Here is a 27,171-nt window from a genome sequence, read left to right as displayed (position 1 = left end):
ATCAAATCACTGAATGGGGAGGGAGAAGAGAGAGATTGTAGATTAAGCAAAGGAAAGAGGAGGGAGAGATTCCAGACTAAGGCAGGGGGAGGGAAAGAAAGAGAGATGCCAGACCACAAAGTGGGGAGGAGGGAAATGAAGGAGGGGAGAGAGATGCCAGACTGTGTGAAGGAGAGAATAAAGATCCCATACCATAGGAGGGGGAGAGGAGCAAAGGGTGAAGACATGTCAGACCATAGGAGAGGGAAAGAGAGGGAGGACATAGTGCACAGGGTCGGGGGGGGGGGGGGTGGTGTGGCAAGATGGCAGTGGTTTGAGAAGGGAGATGCAGTATACAACAACAGTCTCTGGTTTCTTCTACTGATTTGCCTTACCAGTTTTCTGCATTGAAAGTCTTCAGCTTGCTGCTATGCCCCATACAAAGAGGAAAGGGGTGATTAGGACCATTTCCTCACCGTCCCTGGTCTGTACCCCGATCCAGCAGACTATGGATTGCTTCTTCTCGGCATCCCCTGCAACTGCACACATATCCGGAGGAACAGAGAGCTCGGCGTTGGGCAGAGGTATGGGAGAACCTTCTGCCCTTTCGGGCATGGAAATATTATTATTCCCTCCGGAATCCCTCAACCCTCTGTGTCTGGCAACTGCCGTGGCGCTGGAGCAGGAGACTCAGGGGGTCTCCCAGCAAGGGCATAACGCCTGCGACAGAACAGCTGATGTCTACAAGCAAGAGAGAGGGAACTACACCTGCTCCCACAGAGGCGTCCCTGAATGATATCTGGCGGCTCCTCCAACAAATGGAGACAAAAATGATTAAATCTACAGAAGAGGTATCTAAAATAACTGACAAACTTGATTCTCTAACTAGAACTGTAGATTTAATGAAGTCGGAGTTCACAGACCAGGCCAGGCAAACCCAGGATGAGATACATAATTTGCAGCAATTTAAGGTGGCAACAATTAAGGATAACACCTTAATATATAGGAAATTGGAACAGATTGAAAATTTCAACTAACGTTTAAATCTTTGCTTTTCTGAGCGGCATAAGCAAACAGCTTGCTCAGCATACTCCTTTCTTGCTGGGGGTTTTTGGATATGGATTGGGTCTCATGGTGTGGGTTTGGGATGGGGTGGGGGTTTGGGCTTTGGAGGGGGTGGGGATTGGGGGGATTCTTTGGTTGGGGTGAAAATGTGTTTGATGGTACGTTTGGTGTTCGCGACCTTGTTGTATTGTCGTGCTGTATTGTGTATTTACTGCTGATGTGCCAATAAAACATGATTTATACTAAATCTTTGCTTTTTAAATTTTCCACTGTTCCCAGCAGTATTCCCTCTAGATTTTCTTAAACAATATATCTCCAATTAATAAAATCTATTACCTTCCGACTAAAAAGATGTTGCTAAGACTACTCAAGAGCGAAGAAAACTTTTACTTTCCCTACGTCAGGAGATACTTAAATTGGGCGCAACATTTTTATTAGCATATCCCTGTAAGTGCTTGGTCAAGTACTTGGGAATCAAATGCACCTTTTTCTCTCCTGACCATTTGAAGGAGTTTATAGATATCAAAAAGATCATCAAGGAATGATTATGAGGGATTTTTTAAAATATAGCAGTTGTTAAATACCACTAAGCTTTTCTTTTTGGGGAAAATTATATTTACTCTCATGTACTTTGATCATTCCCCCTAATATTGTGGTCTAAGAAGGGGGTTATTAGTATGATTTTGATTATATATTATAAGAGTTGTGCTCTTAAATTTCTTTTTATGAAACGTTTCTTTCCCTGTATTTCATGGAGCAAGATTATCTTGTGAAATTTATGTAAAATTATAAATAAATAACAAAAAACAAACACAGAGAACAGGGATGGAGAGGAAGGGGAGAGAAAAGGATAAGCCATTGAATCAAATTGTAAATAAAATTTGAAACTTAAAATGATCACTCTGAGAGATTCTCTATAATCGCCGATTCTCTAACCTCATTGTGCCACATTTACAGCCAAAATTTGCCAACAGGTCTGAGCTGTTGTTGCATTACTTTCTGATCAGTGCCTGAGCGCAAATTAAAACAAATTGAAAATCGGCAGGAGAGATGCCCACTCTCTCCTGCCATGTTGCACAATCACCTGAAACTGCTAATCCCACCTCCATAGCGGGAGAAATGCCCATGCCCTCCCGCCACCATGCATCCTCCTGACACCTGCCTATCCCCTCCCCATTACCTTGCTTATGATGGCTGGCCATAGGGATGTGTAGGAGGGACCTTAAACAACCTGGGCCAATCAACCTAGGCCCTTTCCTGGTGCATCCCAGGATGCACCGGGGAGAGGCAGGCCTGTTCACTGGAGGCATCAAGCATCCCTCCAGCCAGCCATTGTAAGGGAGAGAGGGAGGGGGTTGTTGGAGGCACATGGGGTGTCAGGGGAGTTGCATGGCAGCAGGAGTGAGCATCTCTCCTACTGCCAGGGGGGGGTTGCTTGACGGTGGTGGCTGAGGAAGTGTGCATCACTCCTGCTGCCAGAGGGGTGTCGGGGGGCATTGCCTGGCGGCGGGAGTGGGCATTTCTCCCGCTACCGTGGTGGGGGGGTGGGATAGCAGTATCAGGCGATTGTGCGATGCGGCAGGAGAGAGTGGGCATCTCTCCTGCTGCCAGGGTTGCTTGATTTTGGCAACTTGATTTGTTGGGGTTTGGGGTTTTTGCATTTATTCTGCTCATGTGTCCATCACTATCACCAGCGATAGGCACATGTAAATTTAGCAAATCTTCACTACTTTCCACCAACCTCATTTGTATGAGCGTTTTTTGGAGAATGACCTGTTTTTTTAAAATCGCTACAATAACGACTGCAACAGCGGGCCATCCTGGGGGCTGACCAGACTGAGTGAATGCAGCTTATATGGTAACCAGTCAAGATGTTAATTATAATTATTTATTCTTTTTCCAACAGTGGCCAGCCTAGAAATAGTGCCTAATAGTTAATATTACTGATAGCAGGGCACTCCAGTATTTGGTCTTGTACATGAGAGGAGGCACTCATCCAAATTAAACAAAACTGATTGGAAGGCTGGCCCAGTAGGTCTGGGTTTGATTCCAGGTTCACATTTTCTGCTTCTGGATTAACCAGGACTAGAAATGTGAGTCTTGGTTTTCGCATAACGGCAATATCCAGTGGCCAGGTTTAGGGCCTATAACTGCAGGGTTTCAGCAGAACCCTGGTGCACGGTCCAACCATGACTGAAGATTGTCGCTGCAACTGCTGAGCAAAATGAGCTGGAAGGGTAGATGAAAAAGCCGGTTGTGAATGAAGGCTCCCAGTACTGCAGCTCAGCAGAGCCTCCTTTTGACTTAGAACGTGAACGACCATGTCCCTGATGATCTGGAGTTAAACAATCATGCTACTTTAAAAGTACATTTTAATCATTACTAAGTCATGCCACCCAGGGCAGACTGAAGACAAAATCAGTTAAGAAGGCAGTAACAGCATATGAGAATCTGGTGTACAAGATTCAGGCTACAGTGGGGGAAAAAATAAAAAAATCGGGACTTGTTCATCTGCACACTCCACTTCTTGCACATTTTAAAATGGTCAGGTGCTAGAGTTTACTCTGACGATACGTTCCTGGAGAAGATCCCAAGCTTTCTCCACCTGTAACAGAAAGAAAACAGAACGAGCTATTAATATCCTTCAGTGTCACCTCCGTCAGCATTGCTAAAAGTGTGTGTGTGTGTGTGTGTGTGTGGGGGCTTTAACTGCTATGAGGAGATGCCTCCACCGTGACCCTGCTTACTCCATTTACTTATATATTCAGTTGATTGCATCCCAACCATAAAAGCACATCAAAAAACAATAATATACAAAATATAAAACTGCAAATGTAGATAAAACCCACTTCCAGCCCCCTAAAGCCAACTCCCAACTTTAAATTTCTCATTTCCACTGCTCAAAAATATGTTTTATTAACTATCTTTTTGAAAACCAGGTGCATTTGGTGCAGTGGCACAGCCAGAGCTCTCATTCTGGGTGGGTTCACAGTTGAGATGGATGGGCATTACACTCCCCCCCCCTTTTGTCCTACATCTCTCTCCCTCTTTCTTCTCCAGATTCAGTGTAAGCAGTGATGCACTTTTGTTGTCTACACCGGCCCTGCTGCATCCCACCCTCACTGACATCACTTCCTGCTCCCTCTCTGATGGGATACAGCAGATGGAAGCCTTTGGAGCCAATACACACAGTGAATGTGCATCTCTGCTGCCAGCTGCGAAGGTGATAAAGTTCACTAGGGTCAGCGAGCTGCTGGGCTGCAGGAGGAGGGTAAATGCTGGATCTAGAGATGAAAGAGAGGCAGCTGAGGCTAAACTGTTTTGGGAACAGACAGGGTGGGCCTGAATTGGCTACTGTTGGAAACAACATAATGGGCTTGATGGATCTTCAATCTGTCCATATGGTAACACTTATGTTCTTAGACTAGAAACAGTGGGAATAGGTGTCTCTGTACAGTGCATCCTGAAGATCATGATCTAACTCTGCTCCTTTTCCACAATAGGTGAAAGTATGCACATTGTGAACACAGGTGCACTTCTGTCTGTACAGGGATGGAATGGAGAATAATTAGAGGTACTGTGGGTTTACCTGTGGAACAATGTTTGATTATCGTCCCTAAAATAATTAAGGAATAACACACATTAAGAATGTGAATGAAAAGAATATTCAGAACAAGAACAAGAAAATCCAAAAAAGTGGTTAAGGCAAGAAAAGGTAAGCCATAATTTTGCAGGATACAGTGAGGTCTACAGTTTTAAAATCTCACCATATTTTTAGCTGAGCTTCTTTCTATAAAGAGATTAGGTTCTTACCTTGCTAATATCTTTTCTAATAGATATGTATATCATTCTGGACAGTATTCTCCACATGCTCACAAGCCATGCAGAAGGAATCCATTCCAGGTTTTCAACTCCTCCTCTATCTCCAGAGGGCTCTGCTGTCCCCTTCAGTTTGTACCAAAGAAGGAGGGGTAAGGGGAAACTCCCTGAAATACAGTTCTGTTCTGCTCTGCTCTGAAAGTATAATAAATATTGTAATTAAACAATTCAACCTTCAAAACAACCATACCAAACAGAAACATTTATGGAGCTCAAGCATTCCCCAATGTATTAATGAACTAGCTTATTCTTCATGCCCTTGAGGTCTGACTGACAGTAACATCTCAGCTTTGGCTCAAACTTTCTCAATGTGACAGTAGACAGGCAGAGTAAATAACTGATAGGGCGAGGCTCCAGAATGACACCTATCTATTGGGAAATATATCAGCAAGGTAAGAACTTAATCTTTTTTTCTAGTGCAATAGGTTTGTCATTCTGGATCCAGAAATTTAGGGCGGGACCTCTGGTCTGCTCTAATACCAAGGACCCGAAGATAGTGTCCTCACATGCTGCCACACCCCTCTGTAGAATTTGGAGAACGTATGTAGTGTGGTATTTTCTAATTCATTTCTAATTGTCTTGTTTTGCTTGTTTTTTAACCTAATTTTTAATAAAATGTAAATTGATTTGGATTTTGCAATCAAATATTTTAAATAAAATTGAAAACATTTTGTTTAAAATTATTCTATAAAATAACATTAAATAACACACAACCACAAAACAAAACAAATTTTCACGACAACTTTTCAATTCAACTAAGTGCTCAATGATCCATGCAAATGGCGTTAGCCAAAAGTGGAGGAGCCCTATGGTGTAAACTAGCAAAGAACTTCTTTTAAATCATATAGTTCATATTCTTCAAAGTTCTAGTTCCTCTTCGGCACAGCCGTGACCAAGTACAAAATAAAGTGACTCAGTGATATTGCACAATGTCAGTAAAAAGCTTCATGTTCATTTCTATACAAATGTCCGCTGCTGCCAGTTACTTCCTGCCTCCAACTCAAGCTGAGTTTCGACTTGTTTGTCGTCAGGGAGGTTTAAATTATCAGTGCTAAAAAGTTTTTCCGATAAACGTCTTAGGTTGAGATTACCGGCCGGGCAAAATGTTTTAGAGGGAAGCAAAAATGCAACCAGCACCTTGAAGGGCCCCGCTGAGTCCTCTGCAGGTGCCTGACAGTCTGTACTCAAGCCCCTGCTATTCAGTAAGCTCCACAAAGTTTTCTGTACGGCCAAACAGGTCCCCAAGGGATTAACCTGTCAGCTGTAGACCAGAGTCTGTTTCTTCTCTACACAGGCAGAGCCTTCCCCTGCACTGGGGTGCTCTGATGCACCAAATCCACAAGACAAAAAACGTGAAAACACTAAAATTAATAAAAAATGTACAGAGCAGATCAGAAATACACCTTATGGCTTGTGTGCATAAGGAAAACTGACGGGGGCAGCAGAGCCGTTTGGAGATGAAGGAGGAGTTGAAAACCTGGAATGGAATCCTTCTGCGCTAGAATCTCCCTTACCTGCTTCTGTGTGACTTCAGGATCCCAGAGTGTGCACAGCACTACATTGGACCGTGTTACTCTCTCGCTGTTGCTCAGCTGGTTCAAAAGCCTCATCCTGGCGGCGTCCTCACTCACACCATCTCTGTCCATTATACGAGTCAGAGCCTAGAACATGCAGAGCATCTGTCATTCTGTGAGTTAAAGCCCTGGATCAGTAGCATGGAATGTTGCTACTCCTTGGGTACTAGTGACCTGGATTGGCCAACGTGAGAACAAGCTATTCTTATGTTCTTATGTAGAAGAAGCAGTCTCCACCCATTACATAAATTAGAGCCCTGAACAAGCACAGTTTCTGTCCATTGTGCATGTTAGAGCCTAGAACAATCACAATCTCTCTCTATTATCAGTTAGAGCCTAGAATAGAGTCTCTGTCCATTATATGTCAGAGCCTAGAACAAGCAGAGTCTCTGTCCATTGTGCAAGTTAGAATCTAGAACAAGCACAATCTCTCTCTATTATCAGTTAGAGCCTAGAACAGAGCCTCTGTCCATTATATGTCAGAGCCTAGAACAAGCAGAGTCTCTGTCCATTGTGCAAGTTAGAGCCTAGAACAAGCACAATCTCTCTCTATTATCAGTTAGAGCCTAGAACAGAGTCTCTGTCCATTATATGTCAGAGCCTAGAACAAGCAGAGTCTCTGTCCATTGTGCAAGTTAGAGCCTAGAACAAGCACAATCTCTCTCTATTATCAGTTAGAGCCTAGAACAGAGTCTCTGTCCATTATATGTCAGAGCCTAGAACAAGCAGAGTCTCTGTCCAGTACTTGAGTTGGAGCCTGGAAGAAGCAGAGTCACTGTCCATAATACGAGTCAGAGCATAGAAGAACCAAAACTGTTCAAAGATGATCTGTGGAAAATAAAGACAGTTGTTTTTAGGCACAGGAAAGATACCTCTTGTTCAGGGATAATGGCAGTCCACACTTCATGGACCATATCCTCCCAGCCGGCTTCTAGGAGCACTGCAGCATCCAGCACACAAACAGCTTTGCCTGGGAAAGATTTAATTTATCATCAGAAAGAAAGGTCTGTCAGTGATATCTTGATTATTAGCAAGCAGTCTTGGACTAAGCTGATAGCTAACCAAAGAAGGTTCGTTATACAAATTCATCTTGCCCTCAAAAAACCAACATGTGTTAGACACACCTGTACAGAGTCCTAAATCCAAAAACTGAATGGGGGGGTTTGGAGGAGGGGGGCTACTTTATGGGTGTCCGGCAGGAGGGACTGGGCATCCCTCCTGCCAGCGATGTTTTGGGGGGGATTAGAAATTTGGGTATGTGAGTGTCATTTGTCATCCCCACCAGAACACCTGGCCTCAGTCACACATTCAGAATACAGAAAAAAACCCTTTCCAAATACAAACCCACAAACTAAAAGTACACAAATGAAACCCTAACATGTCAGACTCTGCACACAGTACACCACATTTCTTCCTGAACAGTGCAAAATAGAAAAACAACAGAAGTAAATTTTAAAAGTTGGCATATTTCAATCACTAAATTGAAAATAAAGACCATTATCTGGCAATTTTATTTTTCTGGTCATCTTGTTCCATCTGTGCTTTTAACTCTGTTTCTAAGGCCTCCTTATGCATTTGCTGTTTCTTTCCTCTCCTTCACCTTTTGCACTACATCCTTTTCGTATTCAGTTTTCTTCCACTTTTCTGCCTCCATCTCAAATCTAACTTTCCAACTCTTCCCCTTCCCTTCGTCCATGTGCACCAACTCCAAGTTTATTAATTTTTGATATACTGTCCATCTCTTCCTTCCTTCTCCATTTTCCTCCATCCATGTGCCCCATCTCTTCCCCTTCCTGCCATCCATGTGCCACCATCTCCTTCCTTTTGCTGCCCACGGCCTTCCCTGCACTGTTCCTTTGCTGCGATCCACCCAAGTGAAAAGAAAAGTACAGAGGAGGATACCATCTTACGTACTCCTATCCTCCACTACCCGCTCCTCCCTGCCCCAGACTGAAATCGCACTTACAACCTGATGCTCGGAAGCCGACGTTGACGCCCTGTGCTGAGCTGGTGAAGGGCCTTGAGCGTCTCCCTTCGAGAATCCTGGAGAGGCGGGAGCCAGCACAGACGCTTAAGGCCTTTCAGCCCAGCCCAGAGCATTGACGTTGGCTTCCGGGACTGAAAGTGGGATGTTGGTCTGGGGCATGGGGGAGCAGGTGGTGGAGGATAGGAGTGCTGGTCAACGAGGGAGGGGGGAGATATGAGTACCAGCCATGGGGGAAGGGCGATAGGAGTTCCGGTTATCAGTAGGGGAGAAGGAGGAGATAGCAATGGTCATCAGTGGAGATAGCAGTGCCGGTCATGGGAAGGGGGTGGAGGATCTGGAGGAGTGGAAAATAGCATTGTTGGCCATCAGGTGGGGAGGGGAAGAAAAAAAGCACCATCATCCAAAGGAGGCTCGAATATAAATTACTATTTTGGGGCCCAAAAATAACATAACAAAACAACATAACATGTCATTTGTATACCAGAAAACCATGTGGATCCTTGGTTTATATTGGAGTATATACAGTAAATGGCCAGAAGCTGTTTCTCGCTGTTTAAATTGCTTTGAATATCAACTCCTTAGTATTCTAAAAGCTATGGGCGTAACTTGGAGACAAGCCATCCTATGCTCTGCTCCCTTGCTATTACACACTACTACCTCTAAGTGCCATTTTACAGAAAATGTGTAGTGCATTGAGACAGAGTCAGAGATTCTCCCTCAATAATGATGCTAATATATCATTGGGCTGCAGAGGGCATGGGTTCATTGAGCTGGCAGTTAGGCTATCTTCCAGGAGGTGGTGCTAACTGGCCTGACTCAGAGGGGTGGGACTAAGGCAGGAAGCAATATATCTGTTCCAGAGTGGAATCAGTTCTGGGAGGTCCCCTGAGAGAGAGAGAGGATCCCGAAGGAGAGAGATCTTCCCTAGCCATGGCTGCATTAAAGCCCTAGGGAGGACTGGAGTGAGAAAGCTAGCTAAGAACCCATCCAGGAAAACACTAAAGAGGTGAGTTTCTAATCCAAGACTTCTGTAAATTGATCCTGCTACCTCCCATCCCAAGTCTGGCAGGGTACCTCTTCTCACGTTTTCATTCCCAAGATAAAGACCCCCTTCGAGGTCCCTGCAGGATGCCTTCATTTGTGCAGCCTTGCTGATTACACACTGCTATCTTTCTCTGAGGTGAGTAGAGGGACCAGCCAGAAGAGAGAGATATAATTCTTCCCTGCTATTTTTATCTGTAAATCAGTCAAAAACTGTTACCTATAGCAGCAGCTTCTGCTATCTGCTGTTTGGTCAGCGTGACTATAGCAGGCCAGACGATGTCCGTCAGACACTTTAACTGCTCCTGAGAAAACAAATAAAATCATATGATCTCTGGAAAAATACCAAGCTAAAATTAAAGAAAGATTAGGTTCTTATCTCAATAATCCTTTTAGTGCAATGTGTATAGTAGACCTGAACGCTAGTGTTATCTATCTGAACCAGCAAATTGCTTGCAGAATTATGTCAGTCATCTTTTCAACTCCACCTCCTTCCCAGCCAGCTACTCCTGCCCCCTAAGCTTGTACAAAAGCAGTCAAGCATCATTATAATGAAAGATATAACCATAAGGAGGGAAATGGGAAAACTTCCTAACAAACATACCAATTAACAGTATTAAAACCAATACAAAAAAACAACAACTGTGTGCAACCAGCACTAACATTTATGGAGTTTGTAGCTACTCATGTCCTGATTTCTCTCTCTTTTTTGATTTTTTATCTCAGCTTAACTAAGAGACAGAGAATTCTCCAAATCCAGGCACAGACTGATATTAAGGCAGAAGGGCAGTCAAAGCCCACTTACAGGGCGAGACTTCAGGGCTACTAGACACGTCTACAAGAAAGAAGATTATTGAGATAAGAACCTAATCTTTCTTTCTAGTTCAATGTGTCTAGTAACCCTGAACACTAGGGATGTATCAAAGTAGTCCCCTGAGTATGGGGTGGGATTACTGAGGTGGCCTTTAACACAGATGACCCCAAAGTGGCATCCTTCCTGGCTGCCACGTCCACTCCCCTCGACCCTGAAGAGAGTTTCGTTTGAAACATGCATATTGGGAGAGGTGGCTTTGATGAGATTAAAAAAAAAAAAGATTAAATCAATACTTAAAGCTAAGTGACTTAAATTCAAATGGATTTTTGTATGAGTAACTGCATTATTAAGATGGATTGATATATGAAGATAAAGATAAAAAATATAAAGATAAAAATAGTAGCTCGATACTTTCAATAAAAAGTGGACTAATGAAGAGTTTAGCAGTTGGAAGGATTCAGTACCCAATTGCAATCAAAACATTTCTTACATATGTAGCTCAAAGACCAGCACCCTAACTGAGTCTAACCCTACCAGCGTACGTTCTTATTCAGCAGAAACTTGTCTAACTTTGTCTTGAATCCCTGGAGGGTGTTTTCCCCTATAACAGCCTTCGGAAGAGCATTCCAGTTTTCTACCACTTTCTGGGTAAAGAAGAACTTCCTTACATTTGTACGGAATCTATCCCCTTTCAACTTTAGAGAGTGCCCTCTCATTCTGTCTACCTTGGAGAGGGTGAACAACCTCTCAATCTCCTCTGTTCAAGGGAGAAGAGGCTGTTTCTCTAATCTTTCACTGTACGACAACTCCTCCAGCCCCTTAAACATATGTGATTTAGTACTAAATAATTGGCAGAATGATATAGCCAATGGACCAGAGCATATCAGAAACATTAAAGAAAAAATATCACTATAAGCTTTTACCAATACTTGTTTGTGCACTGGATGAAGGAAAAGGAACGACTGTTTATGTTCAAACAATTTTATTGATGAAAATAGCAAAACAGAGGAGGTGGTAGAGCAGAGTATGATTTTGGGTTTCAAAATGGGATTGGACGATTTCCTAAAGGAAAAGGGGATTGAAGGGTATAATTAGAGGGATACTGTATAGAGCAAAATGTTTTTTTGAGTAAAGGATCACTTACAGATCATTGACCTGGGAGGGCCGCCGCGGGAGCGGACTGCTGGGCATGATGGACCTATGGTCTGACTCAGCAGAGGCGATGCTTATGTTCTTATCATAAACAGACTAAACAGATCAAAGTCGAGCAAGAAACAATGGAACAACATTCACAGCAGAGGAAAAGAGTCATCATCAGTTTTTATAAATAATATATAAAAATCACCTACCCAACAATTCCCTACTGACAGACCTAAGTCTAGAAGCAAGAGCAAAGCACACCAGGGCCCTTGATCTTATGAGCCCTGGAGAAGTCCATCCATCATCCCTCCCCCCAACTCAGATAAGGAATCTGTTATATCAGAAGCATAGTATACAAAAAAAAAAAATGAGACTACAACGGGAACTCCCCACAGCTATTTCCTATTGGCGATCTGCACAGGGCAGGAGCATAGGAAGATCGCTCCTACCCTGAAAGCCCGCTAGACCACCAAGTAAGGCCGGGATGCCGGGAGAAGGCAGGAGGGAGACGGGGGTGGGTCAGAGCCGGACCAGAAGATATTCGCAGTATTTCACCATTTGCGGTCCGGCTCTGCCCCTATCCCCCGCGAATCCGGAGGGAGAAGTGTAGTATGTTTCCTGCAACCAAGCACACGGGATCACCCCTGGTGTCGCCCGAAGAGTGCCGCCAATATCCCAAATTTACTCACAGCTCCGTCTCCCATATGACCCGAATAGTTAGATAGTCTTTATGTGGCTGTAAAACCTGTAGACTTTTATGGATTCGTGATACCGATATGGGGGTCCCCTCCTCCCAGGAGAAAACCCCCCGTAATCTAGTCCCCATATGTTTACCCAATTGTGCTGTCGAAGGACCCTACATAATGCCTCACTGGATGACATGCAAACTGCGCTCCCCAGGTATCCCCTACCACCACCTGCAAGTCATCACGGGACATTAATTCCCCCTCCTCCCCCAGGAGATGCTCAAACCTGGAAATACCTCTTGTCTCCCATGACAAATAAACCCTCCTCTCCCAGTCTGGCTGAAAGGCTGGATTGCCCCTTAACGGCAATAGATCAGTGACCTGCGGCTCCCCCTCCAAGCATTTCAGAAGCCATCGCCAAGCATCTTGCAAAAACAAAACAGAACACGAGTTCGGAATTGGGCAGGAACCACACTCCTGAGACTATGAAGCAAAGCAAAAACATTAAAGGGAGCAAAGTACTCCTGTTCCATCCGAAGAGAGGAATAGCAACAAGTCTGATTCACCCAATCCCCCAAATGTTTGAGTAAACACGCATCTGACAAACCCAGCCCACCCTGTGACCAATTTCTCAAGAGCATAGGTAATGGAAATGGGGGTTTCGTAGCAGCCCAACAAAAGCGATTCATTTCTCTGTGAAAATGACGCAGATCCTTCCCTGTCAGTCTCAGTGGGAGAGTCTGACGCATATAAAGCCACTTTGGAAAAATAAGCACCCTAACCAAACTAGTGTTGCCCATTAACAAGACGGGTAGATCCTTCCAAGTTTCCAAGAGTGTCGTTTTCTGCTGTAGCTTATCCACATTTGTATGATATATAGTATGGACCTTCATGAACATCAAAACCCCCAGATAAACAAACTGCCCTGTCGCCCAAGTCAGCGGAAACTGAGTCCCTCAAAGGGCTTGTACCTCCACCGAGGATGCCAATGCCTCGGATTTCTCCAAATTTAATCAAAGCCCAGCGTAATCTCCATATTCTTTGATCATTTCTAATAAGGAACGACTGTTTAATTGTGGAATGAAATTAAACCACAGACTCTAGCGAGATCATGGATAAAGTTAATTTCTGAGGATGAAAAAGAACAAGGACTGAACCAAAAGCAGTCGAGAAAGATGATCGCCTTCCTTTGTTGCAAGAAATACTGGGCTGTCAGAATGCTTGTGAAGATGACATAAAGGAATGAATGGGGGTGAGAATGAAGACGATGCTGATGAAAAGAACTCAAGTGAGCCTGCACATAAACTAGATAAAACTGGAAAAAAATCAGTCACTTCGACTATATTTACAGGAAGAGACAGACTTAAAAACGTTCTTATTTAAGGATGCCTATGACCTTTGTCGTCCCTACTCCTCCCGATTCCATCCATTTCTGTTCTGTCCTATTTCAATTGTAGTTCAGCCCTCCTCTCCATTTCTTCCAGTCTTATGTCCTTGTTGTATCCCTCAAAATTTTTAAACTTTTGATACTGTAACTTTGTACACTGCCTAGACAGCTATTATAAATGGTATATCAAATTTTAATCAACTTGGAGTCAAGGCTCATTGCAAGGAAAACAAGAAAACAAACCTTAATCACAAAATAAAGAACTTTTGTTTACCCCTTGAGACTCTGCTGTTTTGTTTCGAGTCTTAGATCAATTGCTGCTGAACAATGCCAGTGAGAAATGGGGCTCCAATTGCGCTCTGTACTATTCGGTTTAGCCCCTAAATATATAACTGACCTTTTCTCTTTCTCAACCAAGCTCACACTTGAATTTTGTTTCCCCACCGGTTAGAGGATGTCAATTTAAAAGACTTCATCAACATCTTTTCTCACATCAGGCAGCATTATGGGGTAAACTGCTTATGCCTACTACTTATGGGGAATTTAGGAAAAACCTAAAAACATATCTGTTCCTGAAGTATTTAGGTAACTGACCTGTACAATCTTAGTCCACAATATCTGACCTCTAGAGCTGTTTATCACTAGCACTTAACTTTGTTAATTCTACTCATCTTTTAATCATTGTAAACCGCATAGAACTTCACTGTCCTGCGGCATAGAAACTGTTATATTATTATTATTACAATTGTTGTTTTAAAAATGTCTTCTTAGTTTATTACTGAATAATGTTAATAACAATACTTGAAAAGCAAATGCTCTATGCCTTTCGTTTATGCATGGATCAATCATGGGACAATGGCTCAGTCCCATTTATGTTGATCAATTGAGACTCTACTGTACTAACAATATTTTATTCACTTTGTCTTCCCCCCCACTGAGATAAATCGCACCTGCACTCATAGTACACAAAATTAATGTGGTATAAAATATACTCCTCCCTCCATATTTGCAGGAGATGGGGGCAAAACTGGCCCGTGAATAACTTTAAGGCTGACTCAGAGCCATCTCAGCCTCCTTCCTGCCTCCTGGACCCCTCCACAACTTACTTAGGGCCGACTCTGACCCACCCCCCACCTACCTCCCGGAACTCAAGGCAGCCCTTTATCAAGTTTCAAGTTTTTATTAAAATTTAATTCAATTGCTTATCTAGATTGCTAAGCGAGATACAGTTTGATTAAAATTGTGTACGATATAAATTAAAATACTATAGGAAAATTAAAAAATGCAAAAATACAGACTAACTGGTACAAAAGGAGAGGAGGGGAAGAAATATAATCCTTAGAGAAAAGGGAACATTTAAGGGGAAGAACAATTAGGAGGGTATTGAATGAAGAGAAATGAAATATCTGTCGATAGTGTATTATAAATTATAGGTATCCTTAAATAAGAAATACTTCAAGTTGCCTTTGACATGGTCAAAGTCTTTTTCTTCTTTTAAATATATTGGTAAGGTGTTCCAAAGTTGGGGAGCGGTAACAGAGACAATGTCTTGATGTCGCATACCTACCATGTTTCCCCAAAAATAAGACAGTGTCTTATATTAATTTTAGGCCCAAAAAAGGCACCAAGTCTTATTTTTGAGGTATGTACATGATCATCTCTCCCTTCCTCTCCTTCACCCCAATACTTCTTCTTTCCTTTCTCTCTCTCACATGTGCAGCTTCTATCCTGCCCTCCCTCCCATCCCTTGTGCAGCAGGACCCTTAAGCGAGTACCGCCCCCTCCTCAGCACCTGCCACGCAGCCAAATCCCCATCCTTCCCATCCTCCAATCGGAAACTCGCCTTACTTAACTCCCTAAGCCTTACTTAACTGAGCCTTACTTAACTCCCTAAGCAGCGTCGGGCCAGCAGCATGCTAAACAAGCTGATTCAGTTTAATGGCTCTTTTGGATTATCTGTAGATGCCTTTTTTCCTTTTGTGTAATTCCCATTAAAAAGGAATTACAGCCAAGTTTAGAAATAATTAATGAGTGGATTAGTATATTTAACGATTTGGGCTCAAGAAATTTTGATATAGAACGAATCATGTGTAATCTATAAAAACAGGATTTTACGACGCAACTTATGTGCTCATGGTATGTAAGTTTATGATCTATGGTGACTCCAAGAATTTTAATCGATGTAATGGTTTGTAATAATATAGTGTCAAGAGTGATGGGGGCTCCTGCCCCACTTCACCACTAGACTACCAGGCTTTAAAAAGTAAGTTGCAGAGGGGTCCTGAAGGCAGGAGGGAGATTGGGGTAGGTCAGAGTCGGCCCAAAGTAAATTATGGAAGCTTTAAAAAGTAAGTTATAGTGAGGTCTGGTTGGGGGATAAAAACTACAAATAATTTAAGTTGTGAGTGCAAAACCCATGAATCTAGAGGGGGTAGTGTACTCTATCCTGATTCGTTCTTTCCATTTTCAGGGCTCAGATGATAAAAGTCTGCCCAGCCCCGGTTCTACTTCCTAAACTAACTGACAAGCAAACGTATTCACATCAACATGTGATTTAGTGCCAATAGGATCAAATATTCCTGGTCTATCACCCTACAATGCTAAGTAAACTTCCAGTCCTTGTGACTCTCCTACTCTGGAGGCTCCTTACAGGATAAGGCAACATGCTAAGACAATTCCAAGTAGAAAAATGGGAAACAGAGTCTTATGTAAGATTATGTTATTTTATTTTAATCCCTTAAAGGGTGTGCTATGTTCTGAGCTTGAAAAAAGAGTAGGTAGAATATCAATCCTGTGAACCTAGAGCAGGAACTACAAAGGAGGGAGATCCTTTGATCCTACAACACAGCTGGAGCTACAAGTGGAGGGCAAAGAGAGCAGCCAAACATTTGAATTTTACCTTGTCTGCAAATACTTTGCTGCCCACTATCTTTCGGTTTATCGTTCCATCTTTGTTTACAATATCTGCAGGACAAAAGTGAGCAAGACTCTCATTGTAGTATTTCTATGCAAAGGATCAGCATTTCTTTGATTTACATATTCCTCTGCCTTGTCTGAATCTTTTTCTTTATTATACACTGAATAAAGCAATGCCTTCTGAACAAAACATGTATTTCAGCTTGCTCTAAAAGCCATTGGGTTTTCAGAATCTCTACAATGAATATGCATGAGATAAATTTGCATACAATGGAGGCAGTGCATGCAGATCTGTCTCATGCATATTCATTATGCGTACCCTGGAAACTGACTGGCCAGGTATGTCCCGAGGACTGAGTTAAGAACTCCTGCTCTAGACTGTGTAATTACTGTATATCTAAGAAACTCACAAACAACTAGGGTTACCAGATTTGGGGCCACAAAACCCTGGACACATGGCCCTGTCACACCCAGTTACACCCCCGCCCCGCCTCCTCTCTTCTTCCCCGACGAGCTCCAGCTGCATATGGAGGGTCTGGAGCATGCACGAATGTGTGCAACATCAACTGCACATGCTCAAAAGCCCTCCAGATGCGGCCAGAGCTCATCAGGGTTTTCCAAAACCCGAACAAACTGCCGGATTTTGGAAAGTCTGTCCGGACACCTGGACAGTCTTCTAAAAAGAGGACATGTCTGGGTTTTGCCAGACATCTGATAACCCTACAAATAACACCAGTGCACCTTACTTGGGGGGTGGGGGTGAGTGTGAGGAATAGATATGGTCAAATATTTTTTGTACTATAGACAGCTTTTGAAATTCCTGTTAAACTGATATAAAATTTTGCCTTTTTTCATTACCTCATGCTAGATCATATTCCATATATGTAGATTCACTCTATTTTATCAATACCTGATCCAAATTCCTTGATGACTTGTTGGTATGCAGGACCCCCGATATTATAGGCCTCGTGGCCAAGTTTGTCACTGTCAATCAGGGTAGCACCCAACTTCTCCAAATGCCTCGCAATGGATGTCTTGCCACTTCCACTCCCCCCTGTTAGTCCGATCACATAAGGGTGTGAAGGTATGTTTACATTTTTCTAAAAATTGAATCAAAGATGATATATGTAAACTGAAAGCTGAATTGCATGGCATTTCCAAAGAAAAAAAAAAAAGCACTGAAAGTCCTCTCCCCACCCCAAAAAAATTAAAAATAAAAACTCATCAGCTACAGAAGCCTTTCCTAAACTTACTTTTGGGGGCTGCAGTAGTGATCCTAGCAGTCGGATCCTGATACTGGAAGAACTTATCTTTTCCTCCTCAATTTCTGTATGCTGGGAGTCTTTTACTAATTGAATTTCATGGACAGCCAGCTCAGGCAGGTTCTAGGAGAATAAAGCAAGAGTAATGATCCATAAGGAGAAACTTCCACTTGGGTTCAACAACTCACACTCTTCCTAGACAGTGACCATTTTCTCTACATCGATCTTGGACATGGTTTCCCTGCAAGACTTCACAGCTCGCCCTTGGTCAGTGGGTAAGATTTTACATAAACCGCTGCTCTCCTCAAGCTCAGCAGAATTAACCATGCTCACTTCAAGTAGTAATCACTGGGTAATCTACCTGGAACTCATAAAAGCAGAGGTTGTGCTTAACATATAGTTTTTACCATCCGACACATCAAAGTGATTAGCACAGAATCCTGACACGAACAAGAAGTTAAAAGGTAAAAAGCAAAAGGGGTTTCATCAGTGGGTGATACCAAATAATGAGGCTAAATGTTTGACGCAACCACCCAGCTCTCTAACTGGACAGTGAAGGTTCCCCAGCATGCAACAGAGAGTATAGATATTTATATTAGACACGGTCTTCTGCCAACACTAAATACATTACATTTTCCAGCCTTTTCTTGTTCACCGAGCTTCCTCCTTTTCGAGTTTCTTCACTGACCACAATGCACTTCAATGCTGAGTCTGTGATGGATGGTCCATAGGGGTCAAGCAAAGGCACAATCTCATACTGTAAAGAAGGCTTAATGTCCACTAGGAACTGAGACAGCTTGTCCACACGCTGCTGGTAAGGCTGGATTAACTCCTTCAGAACCTTATCTAAAATGTCAGAAAAGGAGAGTACTGATGAAGTAATATAACACCAAGCCAGCTTCTACCTCAAATAAACGGAACTCTGTTTAGACAGTCAGAGATCACATGCAAGTTAGCTGACTGCAGGGTAATCGCTCCCATAAAGTAATGGTTCCAATTCCAGGCTTCAAGTCCTCCACAATGGTATATTTGCATATGAGAGATCTCTAATCAGGGCAGTCCCTGGAGTGAGAGGGGTGACCATCCAGGTCCCGTACCTTGATCCCCACCACCACCCCAAGCTTGCCTGTGATTATTTTCACTTGTGTCTGCCTCTTCCTCTGCCAGCTTCAATGTCAAGTCAAAGCTGTAACTGTGGCGATGGTAGGACCTGAGAGAGTAGAGGACGCTACATGGTTGAGACTTTGGAGTGAATCTGGCAGTGATGGTGGTGCATGCAACTCAGAAATGTAGATTATTCTTTCCCTTCCAATGCACTTTTCTCTGTCTGATTCATGCAATGTGTGCCTTTCAAACTGTGAATCTTATGGTGCCTGAAGTCCTTTGCTGGAGAACACTGTGGAACTTTGGGCACTGCTGATAACCACAGGCTGGAGTGGCTTTTCCTGCTCCTCCTGATAGAAGAAGAAGAGTTGGATATAGTGGCGATCACAGAGAACCATGACTGGGATGTAGTTATGCTGGGCTATAATCTGTTCTGGAAAGACAGGGTAGGAAGAAAAAGAGGAGGAGTAGCATTATATGTTAAAGAACATATTAAAGCCACATAATTGCAGGAAGGGCAAAGAAGAGGCACTGTGGATCAATTAGGAAAGAGGGGATGGTGAATATATTTACATTGGTGTGATATACAGGCCTCCTTCACAGACTGAGGAAGTAGATAGAGATTTAATAGTAGACATTCAGAATATATCTAAAAAAGGGGGAAGTCTTGCTAATAGGCGATTTTAACATGTCGGATGTTGATGGGGTATCCCTATTGCAGGATCTTCTAGAAGTAGAGAGATTCTGGATTCTCTACAAGGAGAACTGTTCCAGCAGTTGGTAATTCAACCCGCACGGGATGGGGTCATACTGGACTTAGTGCTTACAAGAGACTGAGAGGAGACATGATCGAAACATTCAAGATAATGAAGGTTTTTCACCCTCTCCAAGGTAGAGAGAATGAGAGGGCACTCTCTAAAGTTAAAAGGGGATAGATTCCATACAAACATAAGGAAGTTCTTCACCCAGAGAGTGGTAGAAAATTGGCTTAAGTGTTGGGAGCGGGACTGCAAAAGACAAATGTGAATAGGAATGGAGGAATAATAGACCCTAATTGATTTTCAGAGAGTTGTTTGTGAGGAGCAAGCTAAAATAAAGGTAGACAAAGTGACGGGCCAGATAGTGTACATCCGAGGGTGCTGAAGAACTTAGGGAAGTTCTGGTGGCTCCGCTGACTGACCTTTTTAATAAGTCTCTAGAGTTGGAAGTGGTACCGGAGGACTGGAGAAGGGCGGATGTGGTCCCTCTGCACAAAAGTGGAAGTAAGGAAGTAGGGAATTACAGGCCAGTAAGTCTGATTTCAGTGGTAAGCAAATTAATGGAAATGCTTTTAAAACAGAGCATGGTCCTGGAATCCTCTGGATTACAGGACCGGAAACAACATGGATTCACTAGAGGTAGGTCTTATCAGACAAATCTGATCAATTTCTTTGGTTGGATGACCATAGAATTGGATAGAGGATGTGCACTTGATGTGGTGTATTTAGATTTTAGCAAAGCCTTTGACAGTGTTCCACACAAACGTCTAATAAATAAACTGAGTGCCCTTGGGATGGGACCCAAAGTGACGGGCAGGGTCAGGAACTGGTTGAGTGGAAGGCGATAAAGGATAGTGATCAATGGAGATCGCTCTGAGGAAAGGGATGTTACCAGTTGTGTGCCTCAAGGTTCTGTTCTTGGGCCTGCTCTTTTTTACATTTTTATAAATGATACTGCCTCTTTGCAGATGATACCAAAGTCTGCAATAGAGTAGACATGCCGGGTGGTGTGAACAACATGAAGGCCTGCCGAAGCTTGAAGAATGGTCTGAAATTTGGCAGCTAAAATTTCATGCTAAGAAATGCAAGGTCATGCATTGGGGCTGCAAAAACCCAAAGAAACAGTCATGCTAAGAAATGCAAGGTCATGCATTGGGGCTGCAAAAACCCAAAGAAACAGTACCGTTTAGGGGATGAAGAACTTACAACGGAAGAGCGGGACTTGGATGTGATGATCTTAAGGTGGCCAAACAGGTTAAAAAGGTGACGGTGAAAGCTAGAAGGATGCTAGGTTGCATAGGGAAAGGTATGGCCAGTAGGAAAAAGGAGGTGTTGATGCCTCTGTTTAAGACTCTGGTGAGACCTCATTTAGAATATTGTGTACAATTCTGGAGGCCACACCTTCAAAAAGATATAAAAAGGATGGAGTCAAAATGGTGTGTGGTCTTCGTGATAAGGAGTATGGGGGCAGACTTAAAGATCTCAATCTGTATACTTTGGAGGAAAGGCGGGAGAGGGGAGCTATGATAGAGACATTTAAATACCTACGTAATGTAAATGCGCACAAGTCGAGTCTCTTTCATTTGAACGGAAACTCTGCAATTAGAGGGCATAGGATGAAGTTAAGAGGTGATAGGCTCCGGAGTAATCTGAGGAAATACTTTTTACAGAAAGGGTGGTAGATGCATGGAACAGTCTCCCGGAAGAGGTGGTGGAGACAGAGACTGTGTCTGAATTCAAAAGGGCCTGGGATAGGCACGTGGGATCTCTCGGAGAAAGAGATAATGGTTATTGCGGATGGGCAGACTAGATGGGCCATTTGACCTTTAGCTGCCATCATGTTTCTAGCTTTCTCCCATGTTACGTCTATTAGCAACTGCTTAGTGAACAGACCTAAGATAGCTGCACCATATTTCTGCTTCTCATAGGGTCATGAAGCTAGCTCTTATAAATTCTGTAAAGAAGATGGTAAATTCTGGGTCTGGGGCTATGTTCCCTCTTAGCTAAGCAATTGCTCATACATTCTAGGAGTGTAGTTCACAGATTTTACATGGTCAAAATACTTGCAAGTCTGGAAAATTGTTGGGTTTTAGAACTTGTTGCTCAAACATAAAAAAAAGTTTGAACTTTGTTGCTCACATGAGAAAACATTTGCACACACCTGACCAATCCTTAGAGGGAGTATTGGTGAGGGGAAGGCAATGCATCTTTCACATTGTGCAGAACTCCTACAGGAGTAAGTCTCTGGGTGGAGAAACAGAACATTTAAAACTAATAAAAAGGAACTTATCTGTTTCAGCTCCAAAATCACTTAAGATGCTGAGATGGGAGGCATTTTTTGTATACTAAAAGCAATTGCTTAAAATTAGTACTGGATCCATTTGATGTCTCAACAGCACACTGTGTAATGCTATGCAGAATTCCTGGGTTCAGCCAATACTGTTCCCTAGGTCAGCCAGGATTACTGCATAGACAGCATTCACAGCCACAATTCCCTTGTTTAAAAGCAGACTGAAATAGCTTTCAATCCTTAACCTTACTCCTCTGCCCTCCAGCCGTTCCCCTTAACTGTATCCTTGACATCCTGTTTGTCTGTCTTGCCTGTTTAGATTGTAAGCTCTTTGGAGCAGGGACTGTTTTCTTACTCTTTGTGGCTCTGTACAGCGTTGCTTGCATCTGGAAGCGTTATAGAAATAATTAATAGCAGTAGTAGTAACGGTGACACCTACAGGTCAATCTGAGGCGGGGGGGGGGGGGGTGGACACTGCATTCGAGGTTCAGGCAGGAGACACAGTCTGTGGCCATTGCTGAGCTTTCTAGGGTGAAAGAGAGATCTCAAGAGGAAAAACCCCAGACAATGGCAAAAGAAGCTTCATGCTAGCTGCAGCCCCACAATGATCAGCTTTGGCAGAGCTGGATGCCAAAAGAAGCAGGAGAAATCTGCCAAGCCAATACAACCATGCCATACATCTTTAACAATCTTCCCACACTAAGTTGGTTTATGGTGAGATCAGCGATTTCCCATTACTTGAAAGTGAGCCCTAACCTACAAAGGTTAACCTACCTCAAGACTGGTTACCCCTCTGGATAATCCACTGAGCAAATAAAGACTCACTTTCCAGCAGGTCTTTATCTGAAACTCCAATGAGGAGGCGGCTTTCTGTCAGCAAACAAGATGCACTCAGAAGGATCTTGTGGGCGCTGTGAAGTCCATCAAAGGTCCCACCTACTACCACATCATTATAGCTTTCCAGGGCTTCATTTGCAGATGATTCTTTTGAAACCATGCTCTTGTCAGGTTCATCATAGTCTGGATACAGTAGCACAGATATCAAGTTGGGCTTGCAACTGTAACAGCTGGTTGCATAGCGTTCCAAGCGCTGCTTCACTGGGTTGTATTGTCCTCCCTCACTGCTATGGAAATCTGTGAGAACCACCTCTGGAGGGTGAGACAAGTTTTGAACTGAGCAGAGAGGAGGTTGATGTGCATTCTGGTTCCTAATGTTAGATAAAAGAACTCGAACATCCAAGTGGCTGCAGGTACTGGTGCTGGAATACAGTTTTGTCACCAAGTTGTAAACCTCTTTTGTAGCTGGGATATAGCTTGATTTGGGCTGGGCCGGGCCTGATAAACAAAGTCCTGGCTGGAAATGAACATAAAGTGTGTCCTCCACTATCTTGGAGGCAGAGGTCAGAATAGGAACAATTCGCAAAGACAGGGCAGACAGAGGTGAAGTCAGAACCAGGACACCTGAGCGGAACATAGCCATGCTGACGCTTCTGAAAACTGAAATACAGAATTTGCACAGTAAGCTTAGATTTGACATTAACAAATTATACTAAATGTGCATAGGCCTTATCCATGCACTCTTCTTTCTGAATTCATCAACATTCAAGTTTATTAGACACTTTATATTCTGTCTATCAGGGTTATCTAAACGGTTTAGTTTACATTCTGAATCCTGAGCTTCTGGCACAGAAAGCACGATCAGCAGTAATACAGAAAAATGAAATAGAGAAACAGAGAAAAATGACTATATGGCCTATCCAGTCTGTCCATTCATGCCATCCTTTCCTCTTCCTTAGAGATCCTATGTACTTAGAAGCTTTTTTTTAAAATTATTATTTCAATCTTCATTCCTCTCACTTCCACTGGGAGGCCATTCCATGAATTCACCACCCTTCCTGTGAAAAAGTATTTCCTTACATTATTTATGACTATCCCCTTTCACCGTCATCCTATGCCTCCTCATTTCAGAGTTTCCTTTCAATTGAGAGAAACTTCCCTCCTGTGTATTTATGTCACAGTCAAGAAGGTATTTAAACTTGAAAACTAGCGTTCAAGTTATGGTTACCAGTTAAATGTCCCTTGTGTTGTTTATTCCATGACCTCTTTGGATATTATCTTCCATTAATCCTGTCTCCCTCTAGTGAGGCATCAGCAAAGAGGAATCCTATAAGTTGCATAGCACGTTCATATTTTGCTATTGGTTGTCTGCCTGTACCAACAGACCCTCTCTGAGACACAGGGGCAGATGAGATGGAGTGCCAGACTGAGAGGTGTGTACCATGCAGCCACCACTGTCCCATAGTTAGTCAGCCCTCAGTATTAGAGGACACCAGACACCAATCCAATTGAGTTATCAGGATATCCCTAATGAATATCCATCAGATCATCTACACACAACTGAAGTAATGTGTATGCAAATCTCTCATCCTGAAAACTCAGATGGAATTGCTTATTTGTGCCACCCAGACATTGTAATTAGCTGCAAAGTACTGTATATCTCATTAACTGTGGGTTTCTCCTCTTTGACTAGTTCCAGCCTTCAGAGTCTGTCTGGAGTTTTGCTCTTCCTTCTCATTATGTCTGATTGCAAAATGCCTTATTTGCTTCGCACAAAAGGCAGCATATTGAACTCAAAACAAACAAACATTAACTGGACAGACCACTAACCCAAGTAGCCTATAAACTACAATGCTTTGTAAACAGATCTGTAACTGGCTTTTAATATTAGGTGCAGTCTAGTTGAGAGAAGCAGCACTTGGCACAACCACCATCATTCAACGCATCACTCAGTACCTTAAAGCATCAGCTCCCACCACCCTTTACCCCCTATTGGAGGCAGCACCGGAAGAACTTAGCTAATTGGTTGCTCTGCACACAAACCCAGAAAGCAAATGGGAAGAGCTGACAGGCCAATCACAACCCGCTATCCTCGCCACGCCCCATCTCGAGGCAGCCTCAGAAGAAAGGACTCGGTTGATTGGCTGCAGGCAGCACGACAGGAAACGCGAACGAACTCCTTCCGCGGTCACGATTCAGGATAACGATAACTTTATTGGCACTACAATTTTACATGCGTTGTTAAAAAGCAATAAATTAAGTAGTTCAAATGAAAGTGACAAACTTACAAAACGATGATAATAACAGTAACGGTTAACGCACCCTCGACTGCAGGAAGTACGTCACCAAACTCGCTCTGGCTCCACTGATTGGCTGCTGGAGACACATCCGGGGACTTGCTTGGGAGCAGCTGATTGGCCACAGGCTGCAGGGGCTTCACTCTCGCAAATGAACTTTTCCGTTAGGTTGAAGTTTTTTTTAATCTTTATTAATTTTCCATTCAAAAACAGTGCTTTAAAAGTATACATACTTCAAGATAGCACTATATACTAACAAATAAATATTACAATGCACCAAAGCCCTTAGGGACATGCACAGAAAAGACTTGGCCCTCTAGAAGAGTGGGTAAGTCATTATATATCACAACAGAAGATCCAGACAACACAAAGTATGACAAAATATGCAAATAAGTCAAGTGGAGAAAGCATCGAAAAGTACAAACCATATGATTAACAGAAGGTGAAATGCGATGTGGCTATTTAGTGAGTGCAAGTCAATACAGAAAACACCCATAAATACATAGCAAAATAAAATAAAAATCAACCTGTAGATAAATCGTGGGCGAGAAAATAAACACACAATTTAAATAAGCTGAAACTGATGGGGAAAATATATGTTTATCTGGTGGAGATGGTAAAAAAGACAATGAATGATGAATGGACTGCAAAGTAAAAGATACAGTATTTAAATTACAATGGCGCCATCTGGTGGAAACGGTAAAAAAAGACAATGAAAGATGAATGGGCTGCAAAGTAAAAGATACAGTATTTCAATTACAATGGCGCCATCTGGTGGAAACCATCACAAAGGACAACGAATGGACTGCAAGTGAAAAAAAGATGTATTTATTTAAATAAATAAATGTTTAAAACAGTTGTAATATGTAATGTTTAAATGTTTAAAGAAGGCAATATAATAAATATCAGCATTCAGACCATAATAGTGAAGGGTATTAAGCTGATAACTCAGTTTCTTTTCTTCCCTATCTAATATAATAAAATGCTATGCTGCGCATGCGCACTCCCATCGCGTGGGTCCGTTTTCCGTGAGCTGTAGTGACCCATAGGAAGTGCGCATGCGCGGCTTACGGTTCTTTGAAAGACGCAGTGGTGGCTACTCTCATGATCCCCGCCTGCGTCATATCATGAGAGGAACCACCGCCGCGTCTTTCAACTAAAAAAAAAAAATACAGCAAGGCGGATGTCGGCCACGGCGGCTGTCGGTGGCTGCAGGCCGCGGCAACTGGAGCCCGCCGCGGCCGAGCACGGAGACGGGCCAAAGTTTTTTTCAACTTCTCAAAGACGCTGCAGCGGCTCCTCTCAAGAGCCGCTCCTGCGTCGGAGAAGATGGCGATCGTGAAAGGAGCCGCCGGGAAGTTACACTCCTGGGGGCTCGGGCTGTTAGGTCCGTGCAGGCTCCTCTTGCGGTAAATAGAGGGAGAGGGAATGCTGCAGCTGCTGGACAGGGAAGTAGGGAAGGAGATAGGAAGAAAGACACAGGGACAGGGGCAGGGAGAGAGACAGAAAGACAGACAGAGGGAGGAAGAGAGACAGAAAGAAAAAGACAGGGGTATGCAGAGAAACAGAAAGAAAGACAGACATATATTCTACCACCAGGGGGAGGAAGGGAGACAGAAAGAAAAGAAGGAAGACACAGGGACAGGGAGAGACACAGAAAGACAGACAGACAAAGGGGGCCAGGGAGAGAGACAGACAGAAAAAGACAACAGGACAGAGAGAGAGAGAGACGGAAATAAAGACAGACATATATTCTAGCACCTGTTAATGTAACGGGCTAAAATACTAGTATAAAATATTGTTGATGTTGCCTGGTCGCCATTCATGCTTTAAAGGCGAGGCTTACTATTGCCCATACGAGAAACAGGAATCTATGTGAGATCTTGATGCCATCTATTTTACCTGGCTCAGACACTCAGCTACCTGCACACACTGGCCAATGAGCCTGCGGTTGCTGCTCTGTCTGCAAACATGTGGTATGCATTGATTCCTACACAGATCCACATACTAAAGGTTTCAATATACATATTCATCCGATTGCAATGTCTACATCATAATTTATCCATGTGATAAACTATTCTATCCAAACTGCTATCGCAGTTTTTAGCCTGGGGATCCAGTCCATTCATTGCCTTTTTTATTGTTTCCACTAGAT

The 27,171-nt window shown here is 43.0% G+C and overlaps 1 protein-coding gene across 2 annotated transcripts; it reads right to left on the bottom strand.

Moving 5' to 3' along the window:
* Positions 1 to 3,399: 3,399 nt before the first annotated feature.
* COASY (Coenzyme A synthase) lies at positions 3,400 to 24,781 on the bottom strand. Of its 2 annotated transcripts, none has more exons than XM_033919359.1 (10): positions 24,676 to 24,781; positions 22,708 to 23,379; positions 18,362 to 18,576; positions 17,722 to 17,853; positions 17,379 to 17,568; positions 16,452 to 16,516; positions 9,746 to 9,830; positions 7,370 to 7,467; positions 6,438 to 6,584; positions 3,400 to 3,649 (listed from the first exon to the last, which is right to left on the bottom strand). In XM_033919359.1, exons 2-10 carry the CDS (start codon positions 23,360 to 23,362, stop codon positions 3,590 to 3,592), a joined length of 1,647 nt encoding a protein of 548 aa, XP_033775250.1. In that variant the 5' UTR covers positions 23,363 to 23,379; positions 24,676 to 24,781; the 3' UTR covers positions 3,400 to 3,589. The 2 variants fall into 2 exon arrangements, with proteins under 2 accessions (XP_033775250.1, XP_033775251.1); XM_033919360.1 differs by lacking the exon at positions 24,676 to 24,781 and adding an exon at positions 24,550 to 24,664.
* Between the last annotated feature and the right edge of the window lie 2,390 nt (positions 24,782 to 27,171).

Source organism: Geotrypetes seraphini, chromosome 13 (assembly GCF_902459505.1).
Source record: "Geotrypetes seraphini chromosome 13, aGeoSer1.1, whole genome shotgun sequence".
Classification (NCBI taxonomy): Eukaryota; Metazoa; Chordata; class Amphibia; order Gymnophiona; family Dermophiidae; genus Geotrypetes; species Geotrypetes seraphini.
Note: the sequence above shows the minus strand (reverse complement) of the source record. Positions and strands in the feature narration are given on the sequence as shown.

Excerpts from the sequence above, each read along its gene's own strand:
- COASY (XM_033919359.1), bottom strand. The coding sequence starts at position 23,362 with ATGGCTATGTTCCGCTCAGGTGTCCTGGTTCTGACTTCACCTCTGTCT. Across the intron at positions 17,854-18,361 it reads ACAAGAAAAGGCTGGAAAAT|AACCTGCCTGAGCTGGCTGT; the intron begins GTAATGTATTTA and ends TTATTCTCCTAG. Across the intron at positions 3,650-6,437 it reads CTGAAGTCACACAGAAGCAG|GTGGAGAAAGCTTGGGATCT; the intron begins GTAAGGGAGATT and ends TTTCTGTTACAG.